The sequence below is a fragment of the Trichechus manatus genome, unplaced genomic scaffold, assembly GCF_000243295.1.
Source record: "Trichechus manatus latirostris isolate Lorelei unplaced genomic scaffold, TriManLat1.0 scaffold00142, whole genome shotgun sequence".
NCBI classification, from domain to species: domain Eukaryota; kingdom Metazoa; phylum Chordata; class Mammalia; order Sirenia; family Trichechidae; genus Trichechus; species Trichechus manatus.
In genome coordinates, this window is record NW_004444078.1 from 6,316,334 (window position 1) to 6,341,464 (window position 25,131).

Here is a 25,131-nt window from a genome sequence, read left to right on the forward strand (position 1 = left end):
TTATTTCCCGTAGAGTTCATTCATCTCACATTGGCAAATGCTTAGCTTTTGGAAGGCTAATCACTCAGCGGGCCATTTCATTCCCAGAATGCCAATAAATAAAAGTATTATCTCTGAATTGGCTTAAGAGTTTCCAAACAAAGGAAGTAATTATGATTTTGAGTATCTTTAAGTATGAACATTCAAATAAAATACAACAACAATTTGAGCAACTATTAAAATATCCCAAAACATTAAGTGCTGTGCTTGCAGCATTATTAGAATAATATCATTTTCCTACAGCACAACTTACTAAGCATCCTGGGAAGTTCTCCTTTGCCATCAGCCTTTAAGCAGAATCTGACATTGAAACTGCAAAAACAAAAAATATATATATAAATTCTATAATCTAGACTATTGTTTACATTGTGAAGCCTTAATGCCTTAACTGTTTTTTTTTTCCAAATTTTAGTTATTCTGTAATGTTGTTGAGAATACACACAGCAAAACATACATCAATTCAACTGTTTCTATGTGTATAATTCAGTGGCACTGATTACATTCTTCGAGTTGTAAAACCATTTTCACCCTCCTTTTCTGAATTGTTCCTCCTCCATTAACATAAACTCTCCGTCCCCTAAGATGCCTAGCTAACCTTCTGAGTTGCTGTTGTCAATGTGACCCCATATAGATAGTTCTTAAAAGAGCATAATGCTCAAGGCAGACATTTTTTACTAGTTAAGCTAACCTATCAACTGGTATTAAGAAGACTTCAGGGGATATTTTTGGTTTAAGGTTTAAAGATTATCTCAGGGCAATAGTTTCAAGGGTTTATCCAGCCTTCATGGCTCCAGAAAGTCTGTAGTCCATGAGAATTTGAAACTCTGGTCTGCATTTCACCCCTTTTGATCAGGAGTCCACTACAGAATCCTTGATAAGAAAGTTCAGTAATGGTAGCTGGGCATCAACCAGTTCTTCTGGTCTCCTGTCAAAGGCGAAAGCCTTAACATTATTCCTAAAACACGAAACTATACAGAATAATCTTAACTCATCCTTTAGTAATATAAGCACATTGCCTTTCACAGTACGTTGATGAGAAGAAAGAAGAAAAAGAATCTTCTAACCTTCTTTCAAGTTTAAAAATCCTGTTGTAAAATCTGAATGAGGAAAACGACAGTTCAGATTTAAAATAATGTCTCATTTAATTAAAGGACCTAACAACAAGTTCTTCTAGGGCAATGTTTTTCACAATTTATTCATGGGTCATGAAATCAAATTTAATGGGTTGTAGCCAGCATTTTAATAAATAAAACTGACACAAATACTAAGAGTATTACTTCGTTAAACTTTTGACTCAATTATATGTGTTTACTGGGTTATGATGCAAAATGTATTTCTTACCATGTGTCTTGGTCAAAAACATTTGAAAGCTCCTACTCTAGTGCATTCGAAGCCTTTGAATTATAAGCATAATTATAAGCATATTATTAGCAACTTCAGAGGGACATGAAGGATGAAAGAAGGGAAGAAAGGCAGTGGAACTTAAAGCCAAAGTTCTAAAAACAAGTCCACCGCCAATCAATAAAAATGAAGACCAAATATTACTGAATTTCCAATATAATCCAAAGAAAAAATAAAAATTTGAAGTGATTTTAATAACTACAGTAATAAATCTAAAGCAAAAATCAGAAAAAAATACTTTTTAGCTTTTAAAAAAATTTCCCAGCTTTCAATCATTGTACTTTCATCTACACAGTCTCTCTAATTTCTCCATGTGAGCAAAGAACTTGAGCAGTATTTCCCTAAGTAGGGTATCCAAGGTGACTTTAATAGTGTATGGGTCAAATTTTTTATCACATAAGTTTTACATTTATTTTGACATGTGTTAGAAAAATCCTGGTTTCTTCACTTTATTTTATTTTAAAATATTTTAAAGGAAATAGTGAATCAATTTTAAAATTTTTTTTAAGAAAATAATATAGGTAGAATAAAAATGTAGCAAAAATAATGAGAACAGCATACAAAATGATGTAGACTTGATAATACAGAGAATTCAGACACTGGACTTTCAAAAGAATAATATAGTTTTTCTTTAGAAATTAGTAAAGGAAAAAGCAGAAGAACAATAAATTATAGCAAAATAAAATTTCTTCATAGCTAGTGATTCACAGATACTGAATCTGAAAAAGAACTCATCTTTTAAAAATTAAAATGTCTGTGGACCTATTTAGAGTTAAATGAGTTCTGAGATCTTATTAGCTATTTCTTCTTTATGAATATATTCATGGAGCATGCATTCTTTTAAAATATAATCTTATTCTAGTTTATAAAATATTTCTGGAGGCTTCTGGATGACTTATTTGGAGCAATACTTCTATAATGCAATCTATGACATGAAAATAGAGTGTATTTATAGAACTGTTTTAGCAATATTTTAGTATCCTCTTCATTTTCAATAATTTCCAATGATTTTTTTTTTTTTAATGATTATTGAACCAATAACCCCAAAATAAATTCATTCATCAAATGCTCTTACCAGGAAACTTTGAGAGATGTGCCAGGCAGTGGGCAGGTTTTATTATCTTGATTTAAAATGCTGGGGTATACTTCAAGGCCAGCGTTTACAGTGATAACTGGTCTGGCCCTGGTAAAAAGATAAGAAAAGGTAGAAGAAAAAGTTATTTAAAAATAAACGTTATACTGTTCCAAACATTTTAGGTTCAGATTCACAGCATATACAGAGCAATGTCTAATAAAGAAAAAATCAAAGCCTGAATGTAGGATGACCAGTAATCCCGGTTTGGCAGGACTGTCCTGATTTTAGCACTGAAAGTCCTTGTGTCCAGGGAAACCCCTAGGCAAACTGGAATAGTTGGTCACCCTAGCTAAATACTAAAGCAGATTAGCTAAATAAGTTGTAGGATACCTACCTAATTCCAAACAATACCACGGGAAAACATGAGTGCTGTAAATCCATCTGTGTTCATATGCAATGATCTCTAAGATATACCCAAGACATAACTTTAGTAGGAGAGGAAAAAAAAAAAAAAGCACTAGGTATAAAGGATACGTGCACACGCACACACACGATTTGTTTATGCACAGAATACTTCCCGGAGGATACACAAATAAACTAGTGACTGGTATGGAAGAAAATGTATTTTTTTTAAATTGTCACTTACGCCACTTTTGTATTGTCTGAATTTTTACCATCTGCATGTATTAGTTCATTAATAATCATTGAAAAAACTAAAACAGCAAAACAGCAAATTAAAATCCAGCTGCAAATGTTCAGATGCACAGGTTCAAAACCTGAACAAAATTACATTAGGCTCAGGTCAGTGTGCCTTTTTTGAAAGCCATAAATCTCTGGGATTTATAAGTACACATGCTGCCCCTACAGCAGCAGTTAAATTGATCCATCACAAACTCTGTTAGTTTTCCTACTATGTAGAAACATGACCCATAAAGTGGAAACATTTTAATCTACTTGGGAAGTCAGATGATATTCTAAGGCATAATGAACTGATGAAATACAGTCAGTGACTGGACTATGTATAAATTTGGAAAACAGAAATATGTGAACTTCATCATGTTTCTCTAATAAGAATATTCATTTTTAGACTAATTACATACTGCCCCTTATGGTCACAGAATACTGTGTCAGAGGCACCAAGTTAGTTTCTTGTCTCATAAGAAAATGAAAACTTATACGATTTTTAAAAAGCAATTAAAAATATAGAATATCTTTGAACATAATTTAAAGAACTAAGGAAAAATCCTGAATGCTTTTCTAAATAAAAATATCTACAACTTTCTCTTCCTCGGGTCCTCTTTGTATAAATATTATTTGCCTACAGTAAATCTTGAATAAGGAGCCCTGGTGGAGCAATGGTTAAGCGCTCAGCTGCTAAGCAAAAGGCTGGTGGTCTGAACCCATGCAGAGGCTCTGCAGGAGAAAGACTTGGTGATCTGCTCCCATAAAGATCACAGTCTAGAAAACCCTATGGAGCAGTTGTATTCTGTCAGATGAGGTTGCTATGAGTCGAAAATTGACTTGATGACATCCACCAAACAACAAATCTTGAATCAAAAGAACAAAAAACTTTAATCAATATTTCAAGAGGAAAAGATTGAAATTGAAACTCTGGTTCTTAACTATAAAGATTTCAAATAATTCAGACGACTCCTATATTACAAGATATGGAAACAGGCCCACCTGTATAAGACAGCTCGGTCCACACCAAAAGCTCCTACAATCAAATCTTAAGAGATAGTGCAAAAACATGTTAATAATAATAATGGTTACTAAATTCATATACCATTCTCTAAAACCTCTAATGCATAATAACGATTTAGACATATTATTAAAACTATTCTTCATTAAATGGTTGTACAAAAACATCTAAAAGGCTAAAATACAGAAAAACTGTAAATATGCTATCATCAATGACAAATGCTCATCATAAACTAGGTTTTCATCCAACAGACAAGAGTTTTTTTATGGCTGTTTAATAAAAACCAGCAACAATAAGAAAATGTACACCCCCGCCAAACATACATAGCCCCAGTAGAAAAAAGCTTTACAGATACCTATGAATTTTACAATTTCAAAACACAAAACAAAACCAGAAAAGCACAATACACATACTTAGAATATGATAGGAGATAGCATTCAAATCAGCAAGAGCAGAATGTACTAGCACAACTGGCTCCCCATTTGAAAAACTTAACTCTGTACCCAAGCTAAACTTGAGGAAGCCCTTTCTAAGCAGAAAAGCACATGAAAAACCATATAGACAGGCAGACTGGATTACATAAAAATTAAAAACTTCTTTTGCCCAAAATGTAAATGTGACAAACTGGGAAACATATATGAGAGTTAAAGAATTAATATCCTCAATATATAAAGCACTGGCATTGTGCTTTAAAGAAAAAAAAAATCAATGAATCAATGAAAGAAAAACATTCTGATAGAAAAGGAGGGGGAAAAAAGACATAAAAAGGAAATTCACAAAAATAAAAATGCATGCCAACACAAATATGCTTAACCTCACTAAAAAACAAAATATATAAGTTAAATTAAAACAACATTTTCCACCTATCAAACAGTTAAAAATTATTCTAAAAGTAACAGAAGATGACACCTAGTCTAGGCACAAGTGTGGGAAAATGAACATTCTCATTTACTGCTGATGAGGGCTAAAAATAGTTGACAAAACCTTCTTCTGGAGGGAGTGGAGTTGTAATTTGACAGTGTGTATCAACAGCCTTTAAAAAAAGTGTAAACCTTTGACATAGCAATACTAGGATCTTGTCCTAACGAAATTATCAGAGGTATGCACTAGAATTATATACGAGGATCTAAATGTTCGATGAGGCTAAGCAGGATATGTTATCCCATGTAATGCAACTGGAAACATAAAATCCATGTTTTAGAAGACTAATAACATGTGGAAACGTTTGAGACTTTATGTAATTAAAATATGCTGTGAATAGTGCATAAAGCATGATTTTATTTTGTAAAAAAAGTATGTATGAATGTTTAGAAAAAAAGACTGGAAGATAAGCTTTGCTGTATTTTTTGAAGTTCTACAATAAGTATATTGCATTTATAATATATTTTAAAAAGCCACAATGATCAGTCAAGGTCACACACATGCTAGGTCTTTCAAAAAAGCTGGTTAACAATTTAAAAACTTAGAATGAGCATTTACAGCATTTATTTTTGTTTATAGTTTCTATAGTTTTTTCTCTGACATTTTATAATAGACTTCAAGACAACAGAAGAAGGAACTCAGTAGAGTATGTGCTTTCTATTGCAAATACCCAGCAAATGGAGCTGTCTTTCTTTTATATCCCCTTCAGTGATGAGAACAGGGCCTTAAATATATTAGGGGCTTGAACAATACTTGAAATATTGAATTGAGATGATTTATAGTATCAGTCAAGAGAGACACAACTAATATTATTTGCTATTAGGACTGACAAAATCTAATAACTATAAATAGATATACTATTTATAGGAAAGCACCTGGATATCCATTTTTGTCTATATCTGTGGCTCCTTTCATTGAATAGCCAAAGCTTGGTGGCATGCTCCGAGCAGCCCATTGCCCTTCAAGGATTTGAGATGGTACCACATTCAAGCCTGTAGATCTTCCATTGAAGATATAAACAATTCCTTTTTTATCTTCACCCCCATATGGAGCAGCAATTGCAATATCTGTTGGGGTAAGAAAAGGAGAGGGAGAGAGAGGGGAAGGACAGAAGAAAGGGCAGAGAGGGGGAAAAAGAAGTGGGGGAGGAGTGGAAAAAAGAAGGGGAGGAGAAGGAGAAGAGGGCAAGGAGAGAGAACGAGAAAGCCTTAGAACTTGCGATTATTTAATGAAGAAGATCCTAATAGTTACAGAATCCACTTATCATGACAAATAGTAATTCAAAGTTCAGTAGGGTACTCTTTATTTAAAAGCAACAATCTAATTCAAGGAGATTTAAGAGAAACCATGTAGAAGTGACATTAATTTGGAGAACATACTCTGGGTCTGATTTTTCTGGACCTCAACTGCCTCATCTTTAAAATGACAGTTGGGAGAGGGTTTCAAAAGATTTATCTAAGGTTAATTTTAGCTCTCAAAATTCTAATTAATTTCTTTAGGCATGGTTTTTAGCTCCTGCGGAGTAGAAGTCCATGTGGTTCAGAAGTTTGCAAGTTATAATTTCATTTTGATCTTGCTTAACATGTATCAAAATAATATTAACAAATAAGTTTAAAATTTTCATTTTATTTTATTGGCGTAAAACAAGAGAAATTTATGTTCTCACAGTCTGGAGGCTACTAGTCTGAAATCAAAGAGTCGGAAGAGCCATACTCCCTCCTAAGGTCTAGGCATGAAACCTTTCTTGCTTCTTCTAGCTTTTGGTGGCTGCCAACAACCCTACGTACCACAAAACAAAACACTGCTTGGTCCTGTGTCATCCTCACAATAGTCGTTATGCTTGAGCCCACTGTTGCAGCCGCTGTGTCAATCTATTTCGTTGGGGGTCTTCCTCTTTTTCACTGACCCTCTACTTTACCAAGCATGATGTCCTTCTCTAGGGACTGGTCCCTCCTGATAACATGTGAAAAGTACGTCAGACGAAGTCTCGCCAACCTTGCTTCTAAGGAGCATTCTGGCTGTATTTCTTCCAAGACAGATTTGTTCATTCCTCTGGCAGTCCATGGTATATTCAATATTCTTCACCAACACAATTCTTCTTCGATCTTCCTTACTCACTCCCCACCCCAACTGCTGCCTCCTTTATCAAATGGCCTTCTGTGTGTCCATATCTCTGTGTCTGTCTCTTCTTACAGGGACACTGGTGATTGGATTAAGCTCACCTACTACAGTATGTCTTCACCTTAACTTACATTTTAGTTACTTCTGCAAAGACCCTATTTCCAAATAAAGTCACATTCACAGAGAGGGAGGGGTTAAGGACTTGAACATATGCTTTAGGGGGACACAATTCAACTTACTATAGATCCTCTGAGATTAAGTTATATTACTGCATGCTCACAGCTTGGTACATGACCCAGAATATTGTAAATAGTCTACAAATGTTTTATTATTGACATAAGATGGCTCTCCAATTACAGTATGCAGGAGAATGACAGGTACTCATTTTTTTTTTAATGTAGATTATCCCCATCAGAGATTCTAATTCAATACATTTTTAACAATTCCTCACGATTTCAATGACAAGGATATTAAACAATACATATATTTGTAAATTTTACTTTTGGTGAAAATATATACACAGCAAAACATATACCCATTTTGCAATTTCTACATGGCTTCATTTTGATCTTGTTCAACATGTATTGAAATATGTAAACAAATAAGTTTGAAGTTCTTAAAAAAAATCACCAAATGATCACTCTAACTTTTCTATCTCTAATATTACAAATATGTCCACTTCTCTCTATCTCTGCTGCTATGACCCTAGACAACCCACTCTCATCCTTTGCCTGGGCCTCCAAGCAGCCTCCTAAGTGGTCTCCCACTTCTACTCTTACTCCTTTAAGCCATTACCATTCTCCTTGAAACTGCCAAATGTTAAATAGATCATACCACTCCCTCCTTAAAATCCTTCAATTATTTCCCAAAGCATTTAGAGTAAGACCTAAACCCTACCTGGTCTGACCACTGCTTAACTTGTAAATCTCATTGCCTGCCTCCCCCTCTCCCTCCCTTGTCCCTGTAGTCTTCCCCTCACTCACTCTTCCCAGTACCTTGGCCTATTTTTCTGTTTCTTAAATACATGGAGCTAGTTTTCATCCCTGGGCTTACACACGCTGTTTCCTCTGCCCCCAACAGCTCTTGCTCTACAGCTTTTCTAGCTTTGCTCCTACTGCAGATCAAATGTCATCCCCTCAGAGATGTCTTCCCTGGCCCCCGTGAAACAATGCACTCGCCCCTCCTGACCCTCTACCCACCAGCTACCAAGCACTCTCTACCACATTACCTTACTCTTTTTTGAGGGCCTACTACCTTATCACTATCTGAATTTTCCTCTTATTTGTTTATTTATTTACTCTATTGCTCCTCCTTAACAATGTCAGCTTCATGAGAGCAAGAAGCATTTTTCTCTTGCCGGTCATGGCCCCATACGCACCAGTCATATGAAAATGCCTCAGTTTCCCTACTGTACCCAAACTATTTTATGTCTCTTTAATGACACATCCCCTAAAACATAAAAGACACCTTGATCACTTATCCTTTATGAGACCATTATGCCCAGGAATATCGTAAACACTGAGATGATCAAATTCTAGTGTTTATTTGCTTACATATATACATTGTCTTATGGAATGCTGGGTTCCTTAAGGACACAAACGGGCTCTGATTTAGCCTCTCATTTTCAGCACCTGGAACAGTGCTTTGTCAGCAGTTGGCACCAACTAAATTTGTTGAATGAATAAGTTTATTACCCTTAAAGAAAAAGTAGTATTTAAATTATATAAAAAATCCTTCTTTTGCCCTTTTCTAAGCTTCGAAAGATAAGTTTAACCTTTAAGTTGATACGTGCATTAAGAATGTATTTATTAAAATACAACTGCCCAACAGAAGATGGCTCTAGTGTTGAGGGACCGTTTAATGAAAATTATGTGTACCTTTTCTAAACCTTTCATTCTTTTGTACATTCTAATCATCTCTCTTGAGGCTGTCACCTATAGTAGGAAGAGTCCTATTTCTTCATGCAATCTAGTTCTTCCTTTGATCATCTTAGGTGCCATTTTCTGGTAGTTGTTGCTTTTTCTTTCTTTTTTTCTCTACCTTTCTTAAGAAGTACTGACCAAAACTGTACATAATTACCCCAAGGGTATATAAAAGTGAGGAACCTAGCTTTGCTGTTTTGTTTTTGGTATCTTTCTTAACGACACTTAGTGTTTTTGTGATGGGAGGAGGTAAAAAGGGCGCAACAAAGGAGCAGTAAAGGGTTAAGGTCTTCAGGTATGAACAAGAAAAGATAGAGATTATAACAAAGAGCTCATTATCCATAGTTACATAAAAACAACTCAGATTACCTTCCACCAAAGACATTATCTTCACAATCTACTATTTGAACAGTAAGATCTAAGGAGAAACCATGGAAGATCATAATCGGCCTCTATGTTATCTATCCCTAAAGTCCATCTTTGTAAAATCTCTGTAAAACCTCAATTTTGTTGTTGTTATGGTTTATATTTGCTGTGATGGCAAATAACACATTTTAACAAAGAAAAAAAAAAGAAAGAAAGCAGGATGGCCATAATAGTGAGGAAAATTCTTTAAAGTGGATAAAACACCCTAAAGATAAGATGACAGCCAACATGCCAGAAAACCTCTCCCAGAAAAAACCTGGAAGACAGAGGCCGAGCTATTGCAGAGAACTCATTAACTTTATTTAAGGTAGAACTTCAACTCTGACCCTCTATTTTCTCGGTTGCTTTGGTTATTAATGAGCAATGGTTTGGTCTGTTCCGTAGTATTCTTTTCAGTCTCTACTGTTACCTTTATACCACTGATCCATTTGATTTATGTTAATTTCTCTTGGTGGTAAAAAATTTTAAGACTCTATTTTTGAAAGCAAAATGCACCTCTGAGTAGTTTTTCTCTAAAACTGAAGAACTTTTAAAGTTAATCTTAGATATTTTTATTACATGCCATAAAATCACCTATGAGGTAAGAGTAGAGTCTTGACGCCAAACAAGCATATTCTTTTCCACTACTATTTAAGAAATAAAAGAGTCATCTCTATTTTTGAAGTTTTCTTCTTAATATATAACTTTATATTTTAAGGGGCATATCCCTATATATTATTGATTACACAAACCAACAGTTAAAAATTTCCGTTCTGTGATCTCTAGAAAAGTTTATAACAGTATTCTTTAAAAAAAAAAAACAAACAAACAAATTTGGTGATTAATAACCTATATTTCATGGTTTGGAATAGTGTTCTATAATAAAAGTCGACTTTGTTTTTAAAGATGTCTACAGTTATTGAAATGGAACTGTGGGCTTGCGCCTTTAACGTGTCCCGCATAAAAGGAGACATAAGGGATATAAACTCGCTCAGAGTATTTTAGGCAACCAGAGCAAAGTTAAAGCTTTAAAAATATTAATCACAAATCAATCCACTGCCTTTGAGGTGTGTGTGGGGTATGCATTAGAGTCAGCGCTGCCCAGACAATGAGCTAGGAGCATTTTTCACACTGTAGCCAACTGGACAGCAGAGGGCACTGCTGCTAAGCAGGACACAGAGACTCAGAAAATCATTACCTAGCACTTTGCCCACTGGGCAAGCAGATTATTATTTTCAGAAATTAATCATTCCAACACTCTAACTTGGAAGTGTATGGATAATTCATGGGGTCCATTTCGGAAAACTTTGCAGTGATGCCTTTTAACAGGTGTGTCACTCAATTCTTCTTTCCAGGAAGGTTGCCTCTAGTAAAATTCAACAAACAAAATTATAGGACTTTTCCAGGACGGCATAGAGAATTAAGGACCCACAGTCGCTGAACTTTGATCTTACCATTGTAGCCATCCTGGTCCAGATCTCCCAAAGGTGCTATAGCGCTGCCGAACCTTGCAAAGACCTCAAACCCATTCAGCTTTGTTGTCTGGAAGTCTCCTGAAGCTCTTTGCAGAGACACCGAGACCTGACCCACCTCTTGGAGTTTGCCATCAGAACCACGATCCATGAAGAGAGGTGCTCCAATAAACACATCTGCATAGCTAAAAGAACGGAATAATTTCACCAGAGCAAGATGAAATTCTACCTGATTATTAATAACCATGTTCTTTTTTATTAAAACACAGTTTCCCTCTTCCATATCTCTCACAGCCACAATGAGGTATAAAGTGGTTACAACATAGCAATTATTTCAAATCCAAGCCTTCTTTAAACTCTTTTTAGAAACTAAAAGTCATTCATAAAATTACTTTACTCTTTGATGGCATAAAAGCTGGAATTATGGCCAACACAGAAGTTTTCTAATATTTGTGATTGAAGTTGCTTCAAATTGGTTTCTTAAATAGAAAGATTAGCAAGAAGGGGACAGAGAAACAGAAGAAAAACTGTTCAGTTTTAGTAAAATGTTCATAAACACAAGAGAAAACAATTTCTGGGAGCATTTTTGTAAACTTACTCATCCCCATTAATGTCAGTGGCAGCTACGGAAAATCCGAAATATGCAGCCATCTGGACAACAAGATGAAAACGAAATGTTTACATTTCATCCAGCAAGTTTAGAAAATTAACATTTGTAGTATATTTATCAAATAAAGTTTTTTTGTTTTTCCTCTTCATTAGCCCTTCAATCTAAATTTCTTCTTTTTTGGTTATTCTACCAACACAATGACAATCAGGTAATGAGGTCTGTGTATTTCACTAGATTTATGGGCAAAGCATATTCCATATATATCAATCCAATGTCTTCTCAATGTCTCCAACACATGCCATTTAAAGGCAAAGTAAAATCAACTTTCCTTAGGAGGCCTAACCTATTATCTCCTTCTTCTCCATCACCTCAAATACTCCAGACACCAGCAGACTCACTGCAGATCAGACATACATTTGCAGACAGGTATTTTAATTGAATCCAAGAAGTTATATGTGAATGTCTATACATCAAGGATACCAAAAAAAACAAACTCATTGCCGTCGAGTCGATTCCAACTCATAGCGACCCCATAGGACAGAGAAGAACTGCCCCATAGGGTTTCCAAGGAGCACCTGATGGATTCGAACTGCGAAACTCTTAACCACTATGCCACAAGGATAATAGATAACAATTATTAACAAACTGAAAAGCTGGCTCTCCTATGTGGAACTATTACTACCCTAAAGAAATTGCTGTTTGAAAGAAAAGGTATGGAAAGAAGGTAGTTCTTTTCTCATAGCTCAATCGATTACTTGCTAGGTCGTTTTGCTGTTGAATTATACAACAGTTGTTGTTGTTGTTAGGTGCTGTCGAGTCAGTTCCGACTCATAGTGACCCTATGTACGACAGAAAGAAACACTGCCCGGTCCTTTGTGTACTTATGTGTTTGGGTTTATTACAGGTTATTATGGGTAGAAAGAAGAGATGTCCTCTCCCCCACCACAGCAGAATGCTGGTCATCAGAAACAGAGCAGTTTGGCTAGAAAGAAATGTGAAAAGGGAAGTTCTAAAGAGAGCCCAACAAGCAAAATAAAACTAGGAAAGATGACAAATTAAAGTTGAACCAAGGCAAAGAATGAGTCAAAAAACCCAAAAAGGAAAGTTAGTAAAGCTTCCAAAATTTGATTACTAGAGCTATTAGGAGGGAATAATAAGGGAGATTCCCATATTATCTATTTTGGTAGGTACAGTGTAATTGAGAAAATGAAAGGCATGTTCTGTATTCAATCATAAGATCGGACCGTGTGTAATAAAGTATACCATATCTGGAGTACCAGGTGCCTAGAATTTAACAGAATAATATTCTTGGACCTTAGTCTTACAGAGTGTTGCCCTGAAAGGATAAAGAAAAGATGGTATTTACTGGGACAAGTTTTGTCCTGGGCTCTATGACTGAAGTGTTTTCCTCTGATACTCACAACATCCCCATGAGGAAGTTAAATAATGTCCCTATTTTTATAAATGAGGAACCAGATCTACAGTGGTAAATGCCCTGTCCATTGCAATAACAGACTGAATACAGACAGCCAGGTCTATCCTAATCCAAAGCACATGTCTTTTCCCCACAAAATGGCTAAGGAAAAATAAAGTATACAAACGATCCAGAGACTTGCACATGGGCAACAGACAGAAGTTGTCTGAGATGAAGAAGACACAACGACACAGAGGGATAACCACCACTGCGGCAGCCATAACCTGCCTGCCAACTGCCGTCCACTCCATGTTGTACATCAACTGACTGCAACAAAAGAGGGAAGGGGCCTCTGGGGGCCATGAGTCTAGTTCTCCATCCTGTCAATCTTCTCCCAAAGCCCAACAATCTGTACCCTATAATTCGTTTTTCCATCTACTGTTTAATTTTTCCTTTATCATTACTAACTTATCATTTAATTCTCTGAGACATACAATACAGAATATTATAAAATGCCTGTACTTATAGAAAATGTCTAGTACTTAAAACCATTACTTTTTAACAGAATATGCTAGTACATATAGTTCAAATAAATGAAGTTTGCTTGTAGTATCTGTAATATACATATCTGTGTCATTCTTTATGTATCTACTAAAACTAAAAGACGTATTAAATTAGAATTTTATAAGCAAAAAAAAAGAAAGTTTTTGTGGTTTTGTGTGTGTGACATGTACGTACACAATTTGATTTTGTATTTCCTTAATAAAACCCATACCAAATAAACAAAAAAGAAAACCCAGCCATAATATGGAATCTAAAGGCTTTGTTTAAACAAATTACTTTGATTTAAACAAAGGTGAAATATTTAAAGCCTATCTTACATTTATAATATAGAACACTATGAGATCATTAAACCATTATGATGTTGCCAAGGAAAGTCTTAAGAAATCAGGAAATGCCGATGATAAAAGGTTAAGTAAAAAAACAAAACAAAACAAAATTAAAAATATAGCATACACCAATTTTTGTTTTATATGCACACATTCATACACACACAAGAGAAAGAAATACACCAAAATGATAACAATAGTTAACTGTTTGATGGAATTATAGTTGGCTTTTATAATTTTTTTTTATTTTCCAAATTTTCTCCCAAGAGTATATACTGCTTTTCCAATCAGAGAGGAAAAATACTATTTTGAACACATACCTGCTCACCAGTAAAATTGTGTAAGGAAGACATGTTTTTCCCATCATAAATATAAACCTGTACAGGAAGAACAAAAATATATGAAATATAGTAAAATATAAGAAGGCCCAGCAATTTTTAAAAACACCCTTTAATTTTCCTACCATTCCCAAAGTTCTTGCTGCTCGTGGAACTCCTGAAACAAAATCTAGAAGGAAAAGAAAAAGCCTTAATCACTTATTTTAAGACCAAGACTGGAAACTGCAGGAGGAAGTGGATGTGTCAGAAAGCTTGTTTTATTATCTCAGTAGAAAATAAACAAGTGATTTTTTTTTATTTTATTTTATTTTTTATTGTACTTTAGGTGAAGGTTTACAGAACAAATAGCTTCTCATTAAAAAGTCAGTACACATATTGTTTCATGACATTGGTTAACAACCCCACGACATGTCAACACTCTCCCTTCTCGACCTTGGAGGACTTTTTTTTTGGTGAAAATATACATAGCTAAAGCTACGCCACTTCAAAAATTTCTACATGTACAACTCAGTGACATAGATTACGTTCTTCCAGTGGTGCTGCTATTCTCACTATCCTTCTCCAAATTATTCCATTATCATTGTCTTCAACTCACTGTCCCCTAGGCTTCCCATCAAACATTTTGAGTTGCTGTTGTCAATCTGATCCCACATAGATAATTCTTTTTTTTTTTTTTTGTATTTTAGATACAAGTGATTTTTTTTTTAAATTGGTAACCCATAATAAATGGCCCCAGCATTTTTTAACCACAGGATCAAACCTTTACAAAATATAGCAAGACTATTGAGGACTCTCTAATAAATGCATGCTTGCCCTTAAGGCATTTATAATCCTGTTAACAGAGAATAGGTAAGATAAAGTGACTTAAGAATGAAGAAAAGCTGTATTTACACTATTGAAAAATAATACAGAGCAAACTGAAAGAGGTGGGATGGGGCCTGTGGCACAGAAATGTGATAAAAATCAGGTGCAGTCCATCATTCCTAAATTGAGCTCTGAAGGAAGACTGATAGACTGAGGAAGGAGGAGATAAGGACATTACAGACACAGACCTGGAAGCAGAAGGCTACAAATTATGCCTAAAGAAAGAAGAAATAAAGCCTCTTCAAGAGGAGTAACTTCGTTGAAAGCAAAAAGGAAGGAGGCTGGAGGAATAACTGCAAGTGCTGGGGGCTAGAAAGGAGCGGGAGAAGCGCAAGAGACTGAGGAAGACAGCTGCCTCAATTTCAACGGCCACTAGAGGGCGATCAACAATGACTGAGCTCTCGAGTCCTGTCAATGCACTAACGTCTCCCTCATTTCTTACGTTATATTCCATAACCATGGTTTCAAAACTATATAACTCCTGAAATATTTCAATGTAAAAATGTTTCAAATGTTTGATTTAAACTTTAAAAAAGGATTTAATATAATTCAAGAGAATCATACCGTCTATGCCATCACCATTGAAATCTCCAACAGCCACTGAGTAACCTAAACAGGCAAGCAAAGGTAAACACCATCAAGACAGGACAGTCACCTTCAGCATACTTGCTGAGTCAACTTTCCTTGAAAATATTTTCAAGCAATTCCTTTAATTATGGAATATTTTGTCCTCTAGGGGTAACAGATTCATCATATGTACAAGACAAACAAATCTTAAAGAAAATAATTGACTCAAATAGGATATCTCTACTAGAAAAGCAAGACTGTTTTACTAACTTTACAAATAAGTGAGTTAAAAACAAGGTAAATTTGTAATTCATCATAAAAGAGCAACAAATAATAACAGATTCTCTCAATCAGTAAAGTACTATGTCTGCAGTGTATGACTTGGTTAAATAAATAAAAGATAAATTTAAAAAGAGAGAAAAAAGAAACAGATTAATAAACTCTAAAGACCAAAGCTGTTTACAATAGCAGATAAAAGTTCAGGAGCCAGGCTTCCTAGGTTTGCATGCCAGACCAGCAAGTTATGAGTGACTGATACTGGGCAAGTTTATTTGCCATTCTGTGCTTCAGTTTCCTCATCTATAAAATAGGAATAATAAGAGCACACTTTGATAGACTTGCTGTGAGGATTAAATGAGTTAACATAGATAAAACCCTCAGAACAATGTCAAGAACACAGTAATCACATCTTAAATGTTAGCTGCTATTATTATGATAAAAATAAACTCTAATAAATTTAAATTACTGAAATGTAACATAACTTAAGCATGCAATAACAAGTTACAATTGTAGGTTCACTCTATTTTTTAAAATCCTAATATGTTACACATGAAAGATTTTTGTACCGAAAGTAGCATGCACAAATATAAGACACACACACACCACAACTTTGTAAAGAGAGTCTATATTTTGGTTTTTCTTACCCAAATAACTGTCATCAAAAATAGCTTGTGCAGTCCGAGTTGCTAACTGGTTATTATACTTGATGCTATAAACTTTGGGGTCATATTTAGATACGATTTCTGCCACTTGATCTGAAATTAGTTGACCTGAAAAAAAAAAACAAAAGTAGATAGATGGAAGATACCAAAAAACCAAACCAAACTCTTAACCACTGTGCCACCAGAGCTCCAGATAGAAGATAAAACCATACCAAACTCACTGTCATTGAGTCAATTCTGACTCATAGCGACCCTATAGGACAAAGTAGAACTGCCCCATAGGGTATTCAAGGAGCACCTGGTGGATTCAAACTGCTGACCTTTTGGTTAGCAGCTGAACTCTTAACCACTACGCCACCAGGCTTTCTGAAATAGAAGATAGATATATATTAATGATAACCTTCTAATGGGAACTGTATTATGCAAACAATGAATGGCTCCTGCATAAAAGGAAACAATAGCATTATATATTAGTATTTCTAAATATTAACCTTAATTAACTCTCATTTTTAATACTAAATCTGCAATTTTATTTTTTTTTCTTATAATTCTTTCTATTCTGACAGTACTTAAAATCAGTCTCTGCCAATAAGCAGATATTTGAGAATTACAGGATTTGTTTTAATTTGCTAAAAATCAATGTTATATAAACAGAATAATAAAATCAAGGGCAATTACCCAACCAAATCTGTTAAAACATGAAAACTCTGCTGAAACAATTAAATAATGCTATCTTTACAATCAGAATTATTGATTGAATTGATTTTCTTAAACTAGTTATTTGGACACCTTTATGAAGCAGTCTGTCTGGGCTAAGTCACTTTTTTTCACAACCTAAGTTATTACGTGGACAAGAAATCTAGATGATTACACAAAAATCAGACTGCCCCCCCACTCCACCAAAAAAAAAAAGATAGGTTGATTTATCATAAACATAAACATTTATTAACATAAATCAAATGTCATGTTCACAACATGGTAAAAACAATCTATTTTTGCTGTTTTAGGAAGAAATTCATAATAGCTAAACTTTTCAGTGCTGTTCCAATTTGTCCATTCCCATAGGTTGAGTCTACCAGGCAGAAACACTTTCTGGCTGGTTTACTGCTTTATCCTCTGTGCCTAAACAGTGCCTAACACATATAGCAAGTCAGGAGATATTTCTTGCGTCAAAGAACACAGGAAAATCCATCATCTCTTTGTAATAGAAAAACAGTATCAGTAGCATTTTCTCTTTTTTCCAGGGACAATTCTGAGATCTATGGAAAAATTCATTCCAGCATACTTATCCAGGTTGAAACTTCCTGACTTTAATCTTACTAAAACAAAATATTCTCTACCCTTTCACCAAGCCCTTTAGTTACATATTATAGGCCACTTATAATAAAATTCCAATGAACATCATCAACAGTATCTGTATCTGTACTAATTTATAATAAATAGGAGTACATATAGACCTTATGTAATACTCAAATTATAAAAGCACAAGTCATTTAAACATGTTCACAACTGTGTTTCTTAAACAGGCAGAGTTAACCAGCAGTCGTGACTGAAAATCGTTGCCTGACCGTTTTGGTTCCGGGGCATGCACATCAGACACTCTCCTTCCCTCCAGACAAAGACACACCCAGCAGTAAAGAAGAAAAACAAGTCCATATCTCATTAGAAAGTATTCATATACCCTCTTTTCTCATATACACCTTAGAAATGCTGGGTTTTGTTTTCATTTTAAAACTATAAACTTCAAGTGTAATTTTGCCTAAATCATTTCATTTCCCAGTAGAAATGCAAAATTCAAAATTTTTCAATTTTAGTTAGTATGCCTCTGACTTTGTCTGATTTTTCTCTTTTCTTCATTTCCTGTTTTGCCCTTCCCTTTCAACTTTAACCTATTCTCATCTCTCATTCTTTCTCATTCATCTTCCCATCTACTTTCCTTCAGCAAATCTCTTTTTATAGCTTCTCTTTCCATAAAGCAGAAACAAGCAAAGGTTCTCCTACAAAGGTACAGGTAAGAAAAGCATAGCGTAGAATACAGAAGTAAAATCCAGAGTTAGAAAGTACTAGCAAATCAATATAGTCAAAGGTCTTCCAATCTTCCAAATACTGACAATGCTGGTATACCAGAATGCTAATAAACCGAGTTCTGACCTCGTAAACTGCACTTTTTTGGCAGAAAATAATGTCAAAATATTAACTAAATAAATAATTGTGTATCTCCAATGGTAAGTGAAACAACTGAGCAAATAAGACAGGTTTAGTTACCTATTTTCAAGCTGTCAGCAAATAATAATCTGTCATACACTTGTTTAAATGATAATAATCAGGCCTCCCACAATGACTGAAGAAAGTAGTGTTTTATCTTCATGTCAATGCCAACTTAATTACATTTTTTTAAAACCGTAGTAAGATCCTCTGTTAAAGAAAAAGTCCCAAATATTTAAAGAGATTATCCTTGGTGTCAGAGATTAGTGAGTAAATAACCATTTAAATATTCTAAAGAGAATCTTCAAAATACCATGAGCTTTCAGAACACCACAACTGCCTATTGCAAGTCAGTTACACATACTTTCTAATGCTTACATCATGGCCTCCAGAGTAGAGATGGAAGAGAAGTTACCTGTGAGGAAATTAGAGACTGAACTATAAAGTGCACACAGCAAACAAAAATAAACTATTTTTAATTACTGTATAAATTTATAATTTAAAAATACTCAGTTTATTTTCTACTAGGAACACACATTCACACACAGGAGATATTATATGCCTTTTTAAAAAGTATTATGTAATGAATAGTGTTTATATGCTTAAAAATTATATTTTCCATTTTTTTTTCTCTAAAATAATTGGAAAATCTCACAGGCACATGGTAAATCAGGCATGTCAGAGATGACAGTCGTTGAGTAATTTAAAAAAATATTAACTTACCTTGCCAATAAAAGCTACCAGGACCTCCAAGGAGTACTCTGTCAGCCTAGATTGAATCAAATAAAAAAATGCATATTTAAAAATAGTGAGTTTCAGTCGTTTTCATTGTACCTTTTTAAAACACAATAAAAATCAAAAAGGAAAGTTATATTCATTTAATATATGGAAAACATGCTAATATATAGAGACATGCAGATATAGAAGCATCTGTGGGTCAAAGACCTCCTATACTTGGTATGAAGTACTATTACGAAGTATATGGGGTCACAACAGGAAAAAAGGATCACATCTTAATTTTGTACATTAGACTTGTGACTATATAGGCAAATTCTCTAATAATCGTTAAAGAATTTTCTCTTCTGTTAAAGGAAAATTATTTCTAGTGTCTGACAGTTCTAAACAGAAGTAAAGTTAGAGGTTAAGTTTTTCAGGGTACATTATATATACAAACTATACTTGACAAGCATGTCTTACATCTAAAACATAGTAATTCAAAGTATTTAGTGTTTAAGCACAATATTTTAAGTTACTTGTTCTTGGAGGTGAGAGAATTTTTTTTCTCCAAATGTACATACATTCACTTTCAAGCTTTCAACAAACTCTTGCCCATGGCTGTATAAAAGATACTTCTAAGCTGTCTTCATGACACTTTAATGACATCTTAAAATGACATCTTTTTTTCAGGAATGGGTTTAAGAATGTGAACAGTCAATTTGGCAATGACTTCATGGTATGAGAATAGTTCTGAGATTATAGTGTACAGGCATGAGTACAGAAAACAAGGGCACTACTTTTTAAAATATAATTCCTATTTTAAAATATAACATGTAACTTTTAATCTAATATTAACAATAAACTTTATCTCTTTATTTGACTTCCTTAAGTTTCAGAATTATGAATAATGCAATATCAAATTGAGTGAATTAAAAATCAATGACCCCGTATTGGGAGTTACTATAATTATCAGTACCTAGTCTAGAAAAAAAATTAATAAAATGAAATATGATTTTTTTTTAAAGTTAAGAAAATGCTTTATTAGTTTTTCTGTATCACAGGATCATAATTTCTGTTGTTTTCATAAATTTAAGATGCTCTTCTTTGCTTATATTTTCTAAGAAAGCCATATCTAAGGGGATCTATTTTTAATCAATCAATATATTCTTTAGGCTTTTCTGGGAGGAATTAATAGTCTCAATTTGACAGAAACTATTCAAAATGTTCATATACCCCCCACAAAAAAAATTTACATAAAGAAAAATACTTAAGAAAATTTGCTTTTAAAAATATAAAAGGAATTCTTATTTTAGAAAAATAGATAAAAACTATCAACTCTGAAAAGTACATTATTAGTTAAAAATACATTGAGCTCTGCACTTGAGATTTCTTTTAATTATTAAATTGCTCCAGCATCACTTGGTGCCTATAGGCCTATAACAGATGGCTAAAATGCATGTTTCTCAGCTTTTATGTAACTAAACCTAATTTAGCAATAGAGCTCCCACTGATAGCCTTTGTGAGAAAACAGTTTCTGTCCAAATTAGAAAACTTTAACATTCTACGAATTAATAGTTACCTATCATTTACTGAGGAGATTCTCTGCTTTCCTTCATTTCCATTCTGATTTCTCCCTATTCCAAATAAACAATGTCTGCTAGGGAGGGAGGACTGATATAAGGCAAAGAATATTAAATTACATGGGGCATCTTTATGACCGGTTTTCATAAAACAGGTAATGGTTTTACAGAAGCTGAAGAATTGAGCAATACATTTTTAACCACAGTTTGGACAAGGTAGATCTGAATCTCATTCGATCTTAAATGAGAACTTACTTTAGTAAAATCAATGCTGAATCCTCCTTGACAAAATCCCTGTCCATCAGCATCAATATTTTCTAAAATAAAAAGATTGGAAATATACACAAACCCAAAAACAAACAACACAAAAGAAAACATAAGAGAAATCTATTATCACTACAGTCATAAGATAGTGTATTAGTTTCTGGGAATGTTCATTCACTCAGGCACTTAACTAATTATCACCATATTCTAACAAAGTTAGTATGCATGTTCATCAGCACCACTTTCTAAGATATGGAAACCGAGAGAGATTGAAGTACCTGGACCAAACACCAAAGAACAGAAAGATCACCTAAGAGGCTGAGTTTTCAGCACTTTTTTTAACCACAACCAACAGTAAGACTACATTTTATATCACAACTCACACACACACACACAACTTGTGTGTGTGTATAATTAAAAAAAAAACCCATTGCCATCGAGTTGATTCTAACTCATGGTAATCCTATGTATGGCAGAGTAGAACAGCACTCCATAGGGTTTTCAATGGCTGTAATTTTACAAAAGTAGATTTCCAGGCCTTTTTTTTTGTGGTGCTGCTGGGTGGATTCGAACCACCAATCTTTCGGTTAGCAGCCAGGCACTTAACCATTTTAGCTACCCAGGAGTCTAATGTATATATGATATATATCACTAAAATAAAATTTCATAAAACAGTATCACTAATACTATATACAACAAACTCTGATATTTTCTATTTCATTCTGTTTTTTAAAATTATTGGTTGGGACCCACTATATTGATTTCATAAAACACTAATGAGTTGCAATCTGCAAGTTAAAAACTCCGATCGGAAACTCCTCTCTTACTATTATTACCCTACAGTTGCTATGCTTTTGCTAAATTATTACAAATTCTAGAAAAGAGATACATGCATTCCTTGTACATTTTCCTATACATACATTTAAAAATATTATACCTAACAAAAACTATTTCTAAAAAATTATTCAGAATTTCAGGAGATGGAAAAACCCTAACTGAATGTTTAGTGAAGAGCAAAATATGAAATTATCCTCTCAACACATTTAGATGTTGTTGCCGTGTGCTGTTGAGTCAATTCCAACTCATATGACATATAGAGACCTTATATGACAGAAGAAAACTGCTCCATAGTGTTTCCTAGGGTGTAACCTTTACAGGAGCAGATCGTCAGGTCTTCTTTCCTGCGGAGCGGCTGGTGGGTTTGAAACTCCGGCCTTTCGGTTAGCAGCCACGAGCTTAACCAGTGCACCATCAGAGCTCCTTCAACATGTTTAGCACTGAGGTCTAATTAAAGAGGACATCTTTAAAAGCAACACTTTGAAATATTTTCCAATTGATAGTAGACTCAATAGTTCGGCTTTTTTGTAGTTAACCCTCTTTTCTGTAGTTCTCACAAAAGAGGACTAATTCTGAATATTATCCAATTAATTTAAATTAACTTTAACCATGAGCAATACTGTACACCTAGAAGCAGAGGCAAGCAGAAGACTCTCCTGTTGTTTTATTTTGAGGATAACATGAACAAAGGAAAACATTATCCTTCAGTTATCGAAGAATTCTTGTAGCCAATGTTACAGAATACATATAAAATGCTATTTTATATTTTTACTGCACTTGTCACCCAAATACAGGAACCAAAAATATCTATTTTCAGAAATAAGGAGGACAAACGTCCAAGAATTTTTGTCAAATAATTCCATCAAAAACTTTGAACTCATTTGAAAAACTTGGTAACTGCCCAAGATTACATACTTAATATCCAAATTTAGAGTATGTTTTAGAAAATAGCCTCGAGAGTGTAATCCTACCCCAATGTAAATTTTTCTAACCAAGTGGGAGTGGGAAAATGTGGGGCTGGGGTTTCCAGAGTCTAATGAATCATACTAAGGAATTCTTGTTCTGACCTCAAGTCAACCATTTATTTCCTTTATTCAAGTTGCATCTGGGGAACTATTTCAGGCTGTTTATAAAGACATTCTTTTTTGATTATCATACTGTACAATTATCTGCTTTACTTGGTTTCCCAGAATGTTCAGCTAAAAGACATGACCATCCTTTAAAATGTTTTTAACAGGTACATATTAACTGTTTATGCTAATTTAAAGAATTTCATGTTGAATATAATCTATTTCAGTGAGGGCTTTGATGTTTATTTCTACAGACAACTAGTAACTTCTCACATTTTTCAAGTCTGACAATGACATTATAAACAGTAATACTGATTATGATAGTAAGAGCTGCTAATGTTTTTTAAGTCCTTACTGTGAACCAGGTAGTGGGGCTAAGCATTTTATGTGGCATTTCATTATCTTTTTAAATCTTCAGAGCAATTCTATGAGATACTATTATTCATAATTTGCAGATGAGGAAACTATGGCTTAGGGAAATAAAGTAACTTGACCATGATCAAGTAGCTAGTAAATAAGAGAGTGTGGACCTGAACCACTGGCACACAATCTCAAAACAACAATGCATTTTACAACTGCCTGAATAATGAACAGGAAGAAGAAAAAGCTAACTAACTGGGAAAATCTATGTACAAATAATATTATCAGAAAGTAAGCAGAGAGAACAAAAGCTTAGTCTGAGCACAGAGTTGAAACAGTATTTCAGTCATATGGTTTGTGGCACAGGCACTCAGAACAGAAGCATATCTGGCCTATTGTGCAAAGCCAAGAAAGGACATAGATATAATTATGAAAACCAAAAGCAAACATAATCTGCAGTAAGGTAAGTTGTGATACGTAGTAAAGTTCCTTGTCGGAGTTATCCACATAGGTCATGTTAAAAACAAAACCAACTAGGCGAAAAGGCAGAAGAGAATTTCAAATTCTCATGGACTCCAGGCTTTCTGGAGCCATTGAGGCTGGAGAGACCCCTGAAACTACTGCCCTGAGATAATCTTTAAACCTTCAACCAAAAATATAAACTATTAGCTTAACCAGTAAAACATGTCTGCCTGGAGGGTGAGAATGGTTGCACAACTCGAAGAATATAACCAGTGTTACTGAATTGTACTTGTAGAAACAGTTGAAGTTGTGTATGTTTTGCTGGGTATATTCTCAACAATAACAACAAAATAAGAAAAAAAGGAAAACACACACAAACTACTGCTACCAACACCACATCAAGACAAGCAAAGACATCAAGAAATTAGCAGTGTAGCCATACAAAACTGGCATCACCATGTAAAATCAATCATTGGGTTTTATAATTTATTGAAGTATGAAGAGGATACAAAATACTAAAATTGTACCTCTAAAGTCTTTAGTCCAAATCAGCATTTTACCAATAATAACAAGGGCCTTGAGTGGTTAAATGAACCATCGAAAGCTACAGGTAGGTCATCAGCAGATGGGAGAATATAATCCAGGTTTTCAAATTCCCACTCCTGAGTACCTTTTCTCTGGGTAGGCTATCCAAATAATTTGGGGCTGTTAAAAAAGAACCAGTTGTAAGGGAGAATGAAGAGAACAGGATACAAAGAAAAGATTAGTCCAAAGGACTAATGGACCACAGCTACGAAGGCCTCCACCAGACTGACTCCAGTACAGCTAGATGGTGCCCAGCTACCACCACTGACTGCTCTGACCAAGATCACAACAGAGGGTTCTGGACAGAGCTGGAGAAGGATGTAGAACAAAATTCTAACACACACAAAAAAAGACCAGATTTACTGGCCT

The 25,131-nt window shown here is 34.4% G+C and overlaps 1 protein-coding gene across 4 annotated transcripts in view; it reads right to left on the reverse strand.

The window, feature by feature from the left end:
• ITGAV (integrin subunit alpha V) overlaps positions 1-25,131 on the reverse strand; it is a 97,989-nt gene that overhangs the window by 26,539 nt on the left and 46,319 nt on the right. For 3 of the 4 annotated variants that reach the window (XM_004385598.2, XM_023739899.1, XM_023739900.1), the window contains 12 exons: positions 21,440-21,501; positions 19,611-19,656; positions 16,665-16,790; positions 15,739-15,783; positions 14,436-14,479; positions 14,293-14,349; positions 11,657-11,709; positions 11,041-11,243; positions 6,014-6,205; positions 4,199-4,244; positions 2,516-2,623; positions 293-351 (listed from right to left, as the gene is read on the reverse strand). In XM_004385598.2, the coding sequence (XP_004385655.1) occupies positions 293-351; positions 2,516-2,623; positions 4,199-4,244; positions 6,014-6,205; positions 11,041-11,243; positions 11,657-11,709; positions 14,293-14,349; positions 14,436-14,479; positions 15,739-15,783; positions 16,665-16,790; positions 19,611-19,656; positions 21,440-21,501 (1,041 nt within the window). The remainder of the gene's footprint in view (positions 1-292; positions 352-2,515; positions 2,624-4,198; positions 4,245-6,013; positions 6,206-11,040; positions 11,244-11,656; positions 11,710-14,292; positions 14,350-14,435; positions 14,480-15,738; positions 15,784-16,664; positions 16,791-19,610; positions 19,657-21,439; positions 21,502-25,131) is intronic. The other variant, XM_023739901.1, reaches the window with a different exon arrangement.